At 41.0% G+C, this 16136-nt stretch overlaps 1 protein-coding gene across 1 annotated transcript in view; it reads right to left on the bottom strand.

Annotated features, from left to right (window-relative positions):
- Positions 1-16136, bottom strand: part of znf804a (zinc finger protein 804A) — a 245083-nt gene that overhangs the window by 17085 nt on the left and 211862 nt on the right. Inside the window, exon 3 of the mRNA XM_055637836.1 lies at positions 1447-1577. Coding sequence (XP_055493811.1) covers positions 1447-1577 — 131 coding nt within the window. The remainder of the gene's footprint in view (positions 1-1446; positions 1578-16136) is intronic.

The following is a 16136-nucleotide window of genomic DNA, read 5'->3' on the forward strand; positions in this document are numbered from 1 at the left end:
TACACTGTACATCGGTACACGTGACAATAAACTAAACTAAACTGAACAACCAACCCTCCAAACAACTTTGATGGCAATGGGAGGGGTGAAAGGGAAAAGGTTCCTGCCTGCTTCTGAAAATGCATCTAGATTCACTTTCTTTAGTCAGAGGGTGGTGAATCAGTGTAATTCTTTGCCACAGGAGGCTGTGGAGGCAAAGTCAGTGGATATATTTAAGGCAGAGATAGATAAATTCCTGATTAGCAAAGGTGAGGTTACGGGGGAGAAGGTAGGAGAATGGGGTTAGGAGGAAGAGATACAGTAGATCAGCCATGATTGAATGGTGGATTAGACTTGATGAGCCGAAATGCCTCATTCTGCTCTTATCTCTGATGATCTTCTGATCTTATGATCACAATGTTAAGGGAGAAAAAGAACTGTAGTATTAAGCATCTAATGCCAAATCAGCGACGTTTTCTTTTAGAAGGGTAAGGATCTGCTGAGGATAAATGGGATTAATATAGATGGGATGCATAGTTTTATAAAGGGCAAGACCCCAAATACCTGGTTAACCACTGCCTCAACCTGCTGTGCACCTTCAACCCGAATTATACACATACCCTCCAAGATCCTTCTATAAAATCATGTCCCTTCATTATAATGTCCCTTCTCATTTTCCCACCAAAATGGAATACCTTTTACCTTTCAACTATCTGCCCATTTCTATAGTCTTTGTGGCTGTCCAGGGAATTTTAAGTGCGCTCTCGTAATTTTGTCCAGATTAGAGGAGGTGCAGGACCATCTTCATGACAAGCCTATAATGCATCTAATTATCAAACCAACACGAACCTCATTCTACCTTTCCGATCCAGCTCATATTGCCAGCATCAACAATTTTTTGTCTGCTGCCGAGACGTCCCACATGAAATGAGTGAGTATTTTATAGTTCAAATGCATAGCGTGAAAATGCAACACAGTGACCTCAGTGAGCAATTTTAATTATTAAGGATGGCTAAAGGGAAGGAACACAACCTTTCTCATGAATGGCAGAGTTTGAGGGGAGACTTGATAGAAGTATGTAACATTATTATATCTAACACTAGAGGCCAAAGCTGTAAGGTGAGAGGAGCAAAGTTTAATGGAGATGTGCGGGACAAGTTTTTTTATACAGAGAGTGGTGGGGGCCAGGAACAGATTGCCAGGGGTGGTGGTGGAGGCAGATATAATAGTGGTGTTTGTTAGAAGCTTTTAGATAGGCACATGGAAGTGCAGGGAATAGAGGGACATGGATCATGTACAGGCAAACGAGATCAGTTTCACTTGGCATCATGTTCGGCACAACCATTGTTGGACAAAGGTTCCGTACCTGTGCTGTACTGTTCTATATTCTAAAGCTGTAATAAAGCTCTTTCATTTATACCTGTGCTTGTTCCTTCACAAGTGAGAATTATATTTCTTCTCACTCACCAGCGTACTTGCTTCCTGAGTTCTGCCAGCTCGTGTAAACGTTTGAGCGCTTTTTCCTGTTTCTTTTCATCTTTTCTTGACTTGGAAGCAACATTCCGGGCAAACTCCCTCTGCTTCAGTTCTTTCAGTCTCTGCAACAACAAAAAATCAATGTCAATTCAAACCAGCAGCTGTGAAGAGGGATATCTGGCCTTACTCAGACTGTGCAAGGTATCCACCTTCATCTGTGCAACAGTTAGTGGGCTACTGTGTAGCATAGAGCGCAAGAGATACGTGTTGGCCTTGCATGTAAAAGCTTTCACATCCACCTCATATTCATTGCTGTCTTCTGGCTGCAATGAACCAAAATGAAGGAGATCTGCACAAAATGGAAGTCTGCCATCAAGGGACAAGAATATATGACCCACCATTATTTGAAGATAACCTCTCTGAGACGGCAGAACACCTAATAGAGGGAATAGAGAGATTAAAACAAAAGATTGATGCAAAATGCTGGAGTAACTCAGCAGGTCAGGCAGAATCTCTGGAGAGAAGGAATAAGTAATGTTTCCAGTCTGAAGAAGGCCATTTCGACCTGAAATGTCACCTATCCCTTTTCTCCAGAGATGCTGCCTGGCCTGTTGAGTTACTCCAGTATTTTGTGTTTATCTTTGGTTTAAACTAGCATCTGCACATAGAGGGGAAAAAAGACAGCTGGCATGTTGTTCCTCTGATGTTAGGAGACACCTTGTTGGGTCATAGATAGATTTATCATCCATCCACTCAAGGTGTCCTTGACCTTAACATACACTTGGGCAGGCATATGGATAGGAAAGGTTTAGAGGGATGTGAGGCAACTGCGGGTAAACGGGAATAGCATAAATGGGGCATCTTGGTCGGCACGCATGAGTAGGGCCAAAGGGCCAGTTTCCATGCTGTATGACTATGACCTGAGGAGGCTTCATGTTGATGGTATTTCATTCTTCAGCCTTCACTTTGACAAGAACAGTGAATGCAGAACTTTAAAATGGTCATCGGGAATGGCAAGTTTATTCTGCAGTGCTGTAACTTCAGGCATTCTATATTAATGGAGTGTGTAGTTCCCTGCTGATTTTTTAAAGTAAATTGCCAGGAGTTCAACAAAAATGTGGTTCTACAAATCTGCTCTTGGGCAAGATCTTCCAGTTCCTGCCAAACAAATGCCAATGATCAGCATTTTCTCCCAGTTTAAGGAACTGCTGCACAAAAGTCTGAAGAAAGGTCTCGACCCAAAACATCACCCATTCCTTCTCTCCAAAGATGCTGCCTAACCCGCTAAGTTACTCCAGTTTTCTGAGTCTTGGGAGATTATGACTTCAGAGAAAGCACGTGCGAGCACTTTAAAGAAACTGGTCTGTGTTTATTTTGCACTGTGGTGAAGCCAATGGAAATTTAAAATGCCATGATACTTGGACAATCAGCAATGTTACATTTAAGCTAACATTGCATGCAATCCTCAACATGACTACCAAGCTCACCACTCATCTGGATTTAGACTTTAGAGATACACCGGGGGAAAAGTTGCTTCGGCCCACCGAGCTCATACCGACCAGCAATCATCCTGTTCACATTATGCTATCCGTACACTAGTACTATCCCATGCACTAGGGACAACTTACGATTTTTACTGAAGCTAATTAACCCATTTGTCTTTGGAGTGTGAGAGGAAACTGGAACACCCGGAGAAAACCGATGCGGTCATAAGGGAGAACGTATAAATTCTGTACAGACAGCACCCATGGTCAGGATCAAACCCAGGTTTCTGGTGCTGTAAGGCAGTAACTCTACTGCTGTGCCACTGTGCTGCCCCTGTGTTAAATGTGTTGCAAATGGAGAGTGCAGACAGGTCATTTTTTTCAGGAAGCATGTATGTGTGTATCTGTAAAGATAAAAGCAGAAAAAAAATGTGTTCAATCATCTTCAGTTGAGAAAATAATATTATTTATGGTCTTTCTATTCCATACATAGTATAAATTAGTTAACCAGCAATTATCCTGCTCCCATTATGTTATCCCACTGTTGTATCCACCATCTACACGGACAGGACCAAATTTACCTAATATAACCATACAAATTTGACACTGTGCTGGAGTAACTCAGCGGGTCAGGCAGCATCTCTAGAAAACATGAGATAGGTGACGTTTCGGGTCGAGAGACGGGAGAGCATGCAAACTCCACACAGACAGTGCCCGAGGTCAGGATCAAACCCAGGTCTCTGGGGCTGTGCTGCTTATTCATTCTATTAAGTAGATGTTAAAGTGGACATTTAAATAAATGAAAATACGTATATTTTGAAATAGAGTAAATCTTGCAGAAATGTCTGTAAAAATGCAATTAATAATGATAATTCACAACAAAATCCATTAAGTTCCAGCAGTTCGCCAATAAAATTGTCTAAGAAATATAAAGCAAGCATCATACCTCAAGGTAAAATCAATTACAGTGCATCACATAATTAATAAATGCCATATAGCATTTACCTAGATGTTTACTTCCTCAATAGCACTAAACACACCAGACAGTTATTTAAAACCTGCTTTGAAGTCATGCTTTGAAGTCATAGTTATGGTATCCAGTACATGATTGATGCTCCCCTTCACTTAAATGATTTATTTATCTGAATGGGAGATTACATGCACAAATTCAGCATATTTGCACTATTGCGAAATATACAACTGCCCTATGTTTTGTTCACAACTGTCTTGTGCCGTTGCAATAATTATATATTAGTAAATACAGAAATAGATCACTGATTTTATACCTGAAGCTGCTGATCCAAACTCTCCATTTAGATGACTGTTGTCCATTTTAAATGGTGCTTATGCATGGTATTGTTTTCAGACCCCATGGAGTCAAGAGTCAAGGATGATCAATTGTCATTTTTACCAGCAACAGAACAATGAAATTCTTACCAGCAGCAGCATAACAGGCCAATAAATGCATTCAAAGAGTGACTCAGCAGGTCAGGCTGCATCTCTGGACAATATAGATAGGTGATGTTTCCATTAGTGGCAGAGTCTAGAACTAGAGGTCATAGCCTCATAATTAAAGGACATTATTTTAGGAAGGATATGAGGAGACATTTCTTTAGTCAGAGAGTGGTGAATCTTTGAGATCTTTGCCACAGAAGGCTGTAAAGGCCAAGTCAGTGGATATTTTTAAGGCAGAGACAGATAGATTCTTGATTAGTACAGGTGTCAAAGGTTATGGTGAGAAGGCAGGAGATTGGGGTAAGGAGGGAGAGATAGATCAGCCATGGTTGAGTGGCAGAGTAGACTTGATGGGCCAAATGGCCTAATCCTACTATTCCTTATGACCTTATGACCTTATGATGTTTCAGGCCAGTACCCTTCTTCCAACCTGATACATCACCTACAGTATCTATGTTCTCCATCGATGCTGCCTGACTCGTTGAGTTCCTCCTGCACTGTGTAAACCAGCATCTGCAGTTGCTTATTTCTACAGGCCTAGAAATACGATGCATAGATAATCGTTAAAAAAAATTAACACATCTATAGCTGTAATACTAGGTAATCATCGTGGAGAAGGATATGCTGAGTGGATAAAATGAGATAGGAAAGAAGAAGCTTTGTATGGTGCATAAAAGCCAACAGAAACCATTTAGGTTGAATGTCTTTTGTCTGTGATGTGATTTATTGGAGCAATTTCTGATACTGTAGCTGAAGTAAGGCTAGAGTGCGAAGAGCGTGTAAAGTGTGAAGATTAATATTGTTTTAACAAATGGATGTAACCTAGCAAATTTCTCCCTCAAATTACATCTTCTGAGGAATATTCCATACTCAATTTCAAAATACCTATTGACTAAACAATAGTTTGTGTCCACAACTGTCCTTGAAAGCTGCAAGTTCAGGAGCAGCTTCCTCCTTACAATCATCAGGCTATTAAATACTACAAACTCCAAATACGCTCTGAACTACATAGACCCGGAGGCATCATTTTTGTTTTTTACACTATTATAGTTTTTTTAATTTGTTTATACATACATGTACACACCACATAAATATTTTATATAAATAAAATATATATATATATATATATATATATATATATATATATATATATATATATATATATATATATGGGTTTTTTTTGTTATGGGTGTTATAGGGTACCATATTCACATATCTGTTGTGCTGCTCCAAGTAAGAATGCCATTGTTCCGTTTCAGAACATATGACAATAAAAACCCCCCGACTCTCTAGTTTTTGAGCAACAACACCTCCCATTGTACGACCTACCTTTCAAACATTGTAATCTGCCCACAGTGACTTCTTACTTGCAATAGCAAATGAACATTAATAGCATCAGGGAAGCCTTGCAAATGCTCCACCTCCCAATTTATTACAAAAAAATCCCCTACTGAATCCCTTGTTATAAATTTACCTGCACAGGTAACGTTAATCGTACAAGTCTGCACAGGTCATTTTGATGGTATTGTTAACATCCCATAAATTTTTATATGTGTTATTGCACTAGTTATTGGTTATCATGACTGAACCATAGGCATTAGATTTATGCAATTATTATGGGCAAGTAGAAATTAAATTAGTTTGCCATTAATTCCTTCGTCAGAGACCCGGGTTCCATCCTGACTGAGGTGCAGTCTGTGTGGAATTGGCGCATTCTCCCTGTAAACACATGGTTTCCTCCGGGTGCTCCACTTTCCTCCAACTTTCAAAGGGCATGTGAGTTTGCAGGTTGATTGTCAAATTGCCCCTAATGTGTAGGGAGTGGTTGCGAAAGTGGGATAACACAGAACTAGTAAGTATGGGTGATCAATGGTCGGCGAAGCCTCGGTGGGCTGAAGGGCCTGTTTTTGTACTTGAACTTTAAACTAAATTACAGTAAACTAAACTAAATTTAATGCTCTAATATTACCATCTGAAGAATCTTTTTTAATCATTGAGAAACTAATCACAACTGCACTATGACATTGGCCCTAGGATCTGCATTAACTACGCCTTTTCTTTCTGACTAAAACCTTGCATGATCATAGCCTGAATCTGGTGTTTGGGGCTCAAGAGAAGAAATTGAAAACTCCCAAAATCCCGACAGAAGTCCTATTGTTTTTTTATCGAGCGTCAGTTGTGTAAAGTTTTCAGCAGCTTGATGAAGAATAGTTAATTTAAGAATAGCTTCTTACTCTTGAAAGAAACCTGAGAAATTGAGATAAAGAGAAATAAATTCTTCCTTTGTATAGTTTAACGTGAAGTACGGTGATTACAGTAACACTATAGAAATAATTTTCCCCTTTTTCTGAATAAAGCAGGAAAAGAAGAGTATATAATTCCAATGATTTTGAAGCACTGACAATCTGACTGACTTTATTAAAATCCTCACTTCTGTTATTTTGCTGTAATTCCTCAGGATATTTAAAATAGGGTTATTTAAAATAAATGTGCACAGGGAGAGAAGAAACAAAAGTTAGACAATGAAATTGTCTCCAGACCTTAATATCATTTAAAGCCATTAATCTGCAGCTGATCTATTTCAAGCTCAGAAACCAAGTGACCCAATGCTGCCTTGAAACAAAATCAATCCCTATATAAAGATGCCATCAATTGGAGACAAAAGCACAGTCTAATAAAGTTTGTAGATTAAAAGTTGAATTGATTCGGATTTCATTTATCTCGATTGCACAAATTATTTATGTGGCACAGACACTAAGATTCTTAATTTAAAAGTCAGGGAACAAGGATGACATTTGAATTAACAATAGATTAACCTTGTCAAATAGGAATTTAATTGAGGATAAAATAGTGGATACCAACAGGATTTCACAGTGTGACTATATCTTTACCACATTATTTCACAGTGTGGCTATATATCTTTGCAAGAATAACATAACTCGCTAATGCTGACCAATTTGCCAGTAGGAATCAGTGATGGTGGCACAGGTGAAGACAAGATGGGTTTTCAACAGCTTTTAAGGAACATTGTTCATGCTATTTCACACCAATCTGTTTGAGTCAGTTCTTATTAATCTTCAGTTTCCATTATGCCATGCGGTTGACATCTAGGGCATTTGCTTGCTCTTTCTCACACATTCCCAAGGTTCCCCGATCCTGATGGATGCATTGTTCCAAGGTGATAATCTTCTTTCATTTCAGATACTGTGTTTTGCAAACAATGTCTGTTCGTGCTAAGAAAAAGATACATCGCGCTGGAGTAACTCAGCAGGTCAGGCCACATTCCTGAAGAACATGGATAGGTGACATTTCGGGTCGGGACCCGTCCTATCCATGTTTTCCAGAAATACTCCCTGACCTGCTGAGTTACTCCAGCACTTAGTGTCTTTTTGTTTTGTAAACCAGTATCTGCAGTTTCTCGTTTCTCTATTCTTCCCAAAATTCAGTAACATCCATCACCAGCTTAAGGTGCCTGAAGATTTCACTTTCATGTGAGTTGGTTCACTCTACCCCCTCACCTACCTACACAACAGTGTATCATGGAGCTATGGCAATAACATTGTGCCATTGAAAAGATTACGATCCACATTATAAAATCAGCAACAAAACAAAAGCATGGTCTTTTAAGAGCACCAACATAACCATTGAGCATGCCCACCACATTAACACATCCTCACAGAGAACAAACCAAGTGCAACACATTATGTTTAATTAACATCTTAAACACTTAATGTGACAAAGAACATTATAAAAACTGGACACTAGACATGAGTTTATATTATAATTGATGTATCATAAATATTATAAACTAAAATTATTAAAAACAGGATTAGGAAATAATTATCTTCAGAATGGCAAGTAAGAATTTCATTGTTCCGTTGTCGGTACTTATGACAAATAAACACTCTTGACCCTTGACAAATTATGCACATATTTTTATGCACGTGAGCGTCAGGGCGGGAGTATTGGTGCGGAGTGCTAGCCAAGAAGGTATACCCTGACAATCCTACCTCACTCATCATGGTAAGATATTGGAGGGCATTCTTCTCCAAGAAGAGTTTCCAGATCACCTGCCAGTTCACTGAATTCTGATGATTACAATGAGCAGGGTACAATTAGTGTACTCTGTCAAGGATGAGGGCACATCACTTCAGGCAACTTCTGGATTTCCACATTTGATCGTGCATAAGCATCCTCCAGAAACTGGTGTCAGATAAACAGCACAACAATGAACACTGACAGTTTTGTTGTCATTACAAGCACAAGATCCAAGCAATTCACCTACTTCTAACATGCATCTCTTCAGTCTTTCCAAATGTGGGCCCATAAAACAGTTAATGAGGCAAGTATGGATATGAATAGGCAAGATGTCTTATTTCACGATGATTGAATGTAATGGAGCAGGAGTTTTATCAGGTTTGCTTAGTTCAACTGGTACAACTTGTCTTTTCAAATACTAACTGCTTCTGTCTCCGTTTTCTATTGCTGCTCACAGCACAAAAAGGATCAAAGACTTTCCAACTGAATAGATGCAAAGTGTCTTTTGATTATCAAGATAAACAATGAATCACAGGTAATTTACACTATGAAGCTACATCAATGCCTTGCTTTCCAGTATCTTAACCTTCTGCCATTTACTCTTTCCTTATTTTTCTTGTCTGAGAATGCCAAGTTTATAAACAATCCAATTAAAACAGTAGCTGGCGAACTTCTATGGAAAACTGAGCACAAAGCCCAACATATAATGGTCACATAACATTGGCATAAATGTTACATGTAAGGTACACAAAAATGCTGGAGAAACTCAACGGATGCAGCAGCATCTATGGAGCGAAGGAGAACCCTTCTTCAGACGTTACATTAATGTAATGTTAGTGCAGCATATAATTTTATGCCTCTCCAGTGCACCTCCACAAATTGATTTGTGCGCAACTTACATCTAGAGACAACGTAGCATATCAATCACCCTGTTGCTGTCTATTGCAGCTCATGTTGAGATTATATCATGTTTTGTTTCTGGGGGTGATAATGAGACTGAAAGAGACAAGAATGCAACTGAAATTTGCATTGACATAAATATGTTTTGAACTTCCCTAATTCTTATTGGATTGTTGTGAATGCCAGAAAGTGTTATGAAAAGTGAATGAGGTCAAGATGCGCAGACCCCTGACGATCTATTTAAATGTTCATAAAATATGATTGTTGGTTTAAGTGAAAGTAGTTGGCTCAAATGGTTTGAATTTAAATATGATCAGTTCGAGACGAGGTGAGGTGGGAACGTTTAAATAGGAACCTAAGGGGTAATTTTATTACTCAAAGGTTGTGGGTATAAGGAATGGGCTGCCGGATGAGGTAGTTGTCTTGTACCGCTGCACCATCGAGAGCATCCTTACCAACTGCATCACAGTATGGTATGGCAACTGCTCTGCCTCCGACCGGAAGGCACAGCAGAGGGTGGTGAAAATTGCCCAACGCATCACCGGTTCCACGCTCCCCTCCATTGAGTCTGTCCAAAGCAAGCGCTGTCTGCGGAGGGCGCTCAGCATCGCCAAGGACTGCTCTCACCCCAACCATGGACTGTTTACCCTCCTACCATCCGGGAGGCGCTACAGGTCTCTCCGTTGCCGAACCAGCAGGTCGAGGAACAGCTTCTTTCCGGCGGCTGTCACTCTACTAAACAACGTACCTCGGTGACTGCCAATCACCACCCCTCCCCCGGACACTTATTATTATTTATTCAAATCGTTTGCTATGTCGCTCTTCCAGGGAGATGCTAAATGCATTTCGTTGTCTCTGTACTGTACACTGACAATGACAATTAAAATTGAATCTGAATCTGAATCTGAATCTGAGTTGAGGCAGGTGCTATCCAAACAATTCAAGCAACATGTAGGCTGGTTGATAAGGTAGGTTTAGAGGGATATGTGCCAAATGCAGGCTGGTGGCACTAGTTTAGATGGGACATGTAGGTTGGCTTGGGCAGATTCGGCACATTGAGTCCGTGCTGACCAGCGATCACCCCATACACAAGCGCCATCCTACACACTAGAGGCAATTTTCTTTTACAGAAGCCAATTAACCTACAAACCTGTATGTCTTTGGAGTGTGGGAGGAAACCGGAGCACCCGGAGAAAACCCACGCAGTCACAGGGAGAACGAGCAAACCCACGCAGTCACAGGGAGAACCTACAAACTCCATACAGACAGCATCCGTAGTCAGGATCAAACCTGGGTCTCTGGTGTTTTTACGTTTTTGGAGTCATTTAATTTGAAATCCAGTTGGGAAATACTGTATATCAGAGTCTGTGAGGTTTGATGCGTCTCCAAAAATAAAATGTTCACATGTAATAATACTGTGAGTTGGCCAACTAAATCAGAAAGGATTGAATTTCATCGCTCAGGGATGTTGAAAAATACTTTGATTCCCATGCTGATCTTTCAGTTGATTATTTTGAAAGTAGCTGTGAAGACAAATTAAATTATTGGGATGATACTGTTTATAAAAGTAATCTCAAGATGGCTGTGGTGGAAGGTTTTAGTTTAGTTTAGTTTAGTTTAGTTTACAGCGTGGAAACAGGTCCTTCAGCCCACCGAGTCCGCACCGACCAGCGATCCATGCACATTAACACTACCCTACACACACTAGGATAATTTTACATTTATACCAAGCCAATTAAGCTCCAAATCTGTACGTCTTTGGAGTGTGGGCAGAAACTGAAGATCCCGGAGAAAACCCATGCAGGTCACGGGGAGAACGTACAAACTCCGTACAGACAGATCTTAATGTTAGCAACACCAAGGAGTTGGTTGCTGAAAGGGAAAACCAATGGTGCATGAACTTGTCCTCATTGGAGAATGTCAACAACTGCAAGTTCCTGGTTTCTGGACTTGAAGATATGTCCTACAATACAGATGGAATTGCAAATAAGCTTTGTTGATGCTTCTTATTAAATAAAGATGTTTGAAGCGATTTTGCATGTTACTAGTTAAGTTACTAGTCAAGTCAAGAGTGTTTTATTGTTATATGTCCCGGATGGGACAATGAAATTCTTACTTGCTGCAGCACGACAGAATATGTGAATATGTAAACTTGTAAATATGTGAATATGTAAAATTGTGTGGTGGTGCCTATAGGCAGCGACTTGACTACAGTCCGTCTGACTTTATTTTTTAAATTGTCTCGTTATTTGTATGTCTTGAGCCTAGTTTTTATTATTTTTCTTTAGCTGTGTATATGTGGGGGTGGGGGGGAAACCGTTAATCTCTTCCCCCATTCGGGGACCCGACTTTTTCCCTGTTGGGTCTCCAGCGTCGTTGGGCCTAACATCGTGGAACCGGCGGCGGCCTTCGGCTGGAACCAACCTGAGGGCTCCAGTCGCGGAGCCTGTAGGCCTGACACACCTGGCCATCTTCGGAACGGGGAGAGCTGTGGTGGTGCGCGGCTGCGACCTGACTTCAGAGCTTCAGAGGCTCCGCCCGCAGGCCCGGTGGACAGGAACATCGGAGCTCACAGGTCCCAGGTGGGAGGCCACTTTTCGGAGCTCCCGCAACGACAACTTCTCCCGCTGGAATCGCGAAAAAGGACACGGAGCGGGGCCTAACATCGCCCCACATGGCTTAAACGGCCGCGGGACTTACCATCGCCCGCAGGGGGCTTTAACATCGGGAGCCCCAGTCACCTCGACACTGCAGTTGGACTGCTTATCTATTAAGACTTTGCCTTCCATCACAGTGAGGAGGTGTTGGAGATCCACTATGATGGATGTTTGAGTAAAGTGTGTTAAGTGTGGGTCTTGGGTTTTTTTTGTAATGTAAGTGTAGAAAATGCAATTTCGTTCAAACCAAGCTGTTTGAAAGACAATAAAAGGCATTCTATTCTATTCTATATTCTATCAAATGTTCCAAATGTTGTATCAAACTTCTACAGGTGTACAGAAGAGAGCACATTAAGGGTGACACAGTGGAGCAGTGGTGGAGTTGCTGCCATACAGCACCAGAGATCCGGGTTCGATCCTGACTCTGGGTGCTGGAGTTTGCACGTTCTCCCTGTGACTGCATGGGTTTTCTCCGGATCCTCCAGTTTCCTCCCACGATCCAAAGATGTGCAGGTTTGTAGGTTAATTGACTTCTGTAAATTGTCCCTCATGTGTAGGATAGAACTAGTGTATGGGGGATAATTTGTCAACAAGGACACGGTGGGTTGAAGGGGCTGCTTCCACGCTGCACCTCTAAAGAATAAACTAAACAGGTTGCTTCACTGCCTGGTTCAGTGATTCAAATGCCGAAGAATGATGACAGCAGAATGATGTAGTAAGTGGTGTACATTGCCCAGTCCATCAAGGGTACTAACCTCCCCACCATCAAAGGAATCTATAGGAAGCGCTGCCTCAAGAATATCATCAATGACCCTCACCATCCTGGTCATGCTCTCATCTCACTGCTACCATCGGGAGAAAAAGTGCAGGAATTTTGGAGCAATTACCTTCAGGTTCAAGAACAGCTTCTTCCCATCAACCATCAGGCTCTTCAGCCACCCTGCACAATCCTGACCACAACCTTACCTCAGCACCGAACTACCATGAACTTTATATAAGTTGCATTATTACGTAAGCTTGCACTACAATGGGAGAGCTACCTAGTATAACTGATAATTGATTGCATTATTGTTTATTGTATATTTATTTGTTGAGTTGCAACAGATAAGAATTTCACCATTCCATTGCTGGTGCATATGATAATGAAACACTCTTGTAAACTATTCTTTTCCTTTGCAGCCAAAGCTGCTTGAAAAATGCACGTAACTCTTGTTAAACCAACACTGACTAAAATGTGATTAGTTTTTCTACCACAGCATGCTGTGAGGAACGAAAGGTTTTGTAGCTGATCTTTCAAAGCAGGTTGAAGGAAATTAATTACCTGCTCCCTTCTCTGAACTCTGGTGGTGTGGCTGATGAACAAGGTTTACAATTCAACATATAAATAACAATCAGGATCCACCAAATCTGGATTTGCCTCCAACCCCCAGTGAAAGAATTAAACATCAGAATTGTCGTGAGAGCAAAACGCATTCAGCAATCTTTTGGAATGCTAATAAAGCACATATTTCACATGTCAATACACTGTTGTTGTGATCATTGTCAATTATCAAACAGAACTGGGTGGCATGGTGGCGCAGCGGTAGATCTTGACTACGGGTGCTGCCTGTACGAGGTTTGTATGTTCTTCCGCGAGTTTGTACGTTTTTCACTAGGTCCTCCCACACTCCAAAGATGTACTGGTTTGTAGGTTAATTTGCCACGGCAAAGATTGTAAATTGTCCCTAGTGTGTAGGATAGTGCTAATGTAAGGAGATCGCTGGTCAGCATGGACCCAGTGGGTCGAAGGGCCTGTTTCCACGCTGTATCTCTAAACTAAACTAAACTAAACTAGAGTACAGTTTAAAAAAAAATAAAACTAGACTACTTCACTAAGTTTTATTTATTTTAGTTTAGTTTAGAGCTACAGGTTGTAAACAGGCCATTCGACCCACCAAGTTCACACCAGCCATCGATCACCCATTGGCACTAGTTCTATGTTATCTCACTTCTGCATCCACTCCCTACACACCAGGGGCAATTTACAGAGGGCAATTAACATACCAACCAGTACCACGGGCTGTGGGAGCAAATCGGATCACCCAGAGGAAAATCCACGTGGTCACAGGGAGAACATGTCAACTCCACACAGACAGCACCTGAGGTCAAGATCGAACCCGGGTCTCCGGTGCTGTGAAGCAGCGGCTCTACCCGCTGCGTCACTGTGCCGCCCCACAGTGAATTGAGTACTCATGACTTTGCAAAGATGGTGCACACAAAGAGGAAAGGGTTGCATTAAACAAATGATTGCAGGTGTAATCTTTACATTATAAAATAAGGAGAGATCTGGGCAAACTTTGACAACTTGCAGCAAGTGTGGACAGGATTGATATCCCATGCACATGTCAACAGAACCCTCCAAGTATGCATCAGGGCAAATTATTTTCAACATCATCTAGTTTAAGAAAGCTCTACACATGCATAATGAAGCATAGCCTGGATAGAAACTGTGGGTCAGGTGATTTCCATTTCAGCAAAACATCATGCTTCAATTTATCACCAGTGTGAAGATAGATACCAAAGGCTGGAGTAACTCAGTGGGTCAGACAGCATCTCTGGAGAAAAGGAATAGGTGACGTTTCAGGTCGAGACCCCTTTTCCGTATCACCAGAGCGAATTGCTTTGAGGGTCAGAGTTAAATAAATCGCAAGCAAGTTGATGTTAATATTACGCTTATTCAATGTCATTAGAGTCCAGATGCCATACAAATGCATGGTATTTTGCAATTTTCTACATCCTATAATCTTTGAATATCTTTATATCGATATGCTACAAATTGTACTGGTTTTATTCGATTTATGTTTTTTTTGGCATTCGTTCAAACGTCAGAAACCTTCAACAATATTCAAAGAAGTGTTGCTCTGTAAACTGACGTTTTATTCACCCGCATCATTCAGCTTTACTCACCCAGGTCAATAGGACCCACAACTATTTCTCCCCTCCACTTTCCTCTGGCTTCACAATTTGTAACTCTTCGATCAGTCTGTCTCACACCTCTGGCCTTTTGTTCCATCCATTTGCCCATCAACCCCCCCCCTCACCCCCCGCCTGTGTCTACCTATTACCTGCCACATTTTATCCTGCATCTCCTCTGTCCCAGCTTTATACCTCCTCCCCCCCACAATCATTCTGAAAAAGGGTCCAGACCCAAAACATCATCTATCCCTGTTCTCCAGAGAAGCTGCCTGACCTGCCGAGTTATCCGTTTGTGTAACCCAGCATCTGCAGTTTATTGTTTCTGAATGTGTCACCATCCTTGTACACTTTGACATATTGTAGCTTTAAAATGGTTTAGCGAGGAAATGGCTTATTTTCATAGAATAGACTAGAAAAGATAGACTTTCACTTTTGTCTCCTTAACTAAACATAAATGTAGAATCTTGGATCTTGGAAACTTCATTGTCATTCAGACCTTTCGGTCTGAACAAATTTTTGTTGCCTAGCAGTCATACGTATAATAAAACAACAAAACACACAATAAACACAAATTTAACATCCACTACAGTGAGTTCACCAGACACCTCCTCGCTGTGATGGCAGGCAAAAATCTTGTCTTTGTATCTTCCCTCCTTGTTCTCCCTCTGCCCTAAGGCGATCCAGGCCTCCGATGTTGTGACTCCCACCGGGTGATGGTAATTAAACATCTGACCACATGCAAGTGTAAATAGACAGTGAAACAGCAACTGATGTTATTTTCCCTCACATTGCCTTCATTAACTCACGAGAGTGAGAGTGAGAGCAGGAGGGAAAAAAACGACCAATAAAGATGAATGAGAATAATTTACTGTCAAATTTTGTGCCAGTTAAAGCTAAAGAGCAACTTTGAAAAGGCACCTTTGAACTTCAAAGCTAGTTGGAAAAGGATTGCGTATTTAACTTGAGGATTGATCGAATACAGATTTTCCATCTCTGAAGTTGAAAGTTGCCTCCATCGATTTTAACAGCAAGAAAATTTATTAAATTCCAAACATGTATCTAAAATGAGTGGAGTAGAATGAGACAGATTCTAAGCATGGAACTGGTATTGTTTAATTCAAGACGAGTTGTGCACTCAAATGCAAGATTAATATTTTACATTCTTTCTGGACATTCAACGAGGTTCAGTATC

Source organism: Leucoraja erinacea, chromosome 7 (assembly GCF_028641065.1).
Source record: "Leucoraja erinacea ecotype New England chromosome 7, Leri_hhj_1, whole genome shotgun sequence".
NCBI lineage: Eukaryota > Metazoa > Chordata > Chondrichthyes > Rajiformes > Rajidae > Leucoraja > Leucoraja erinaceus.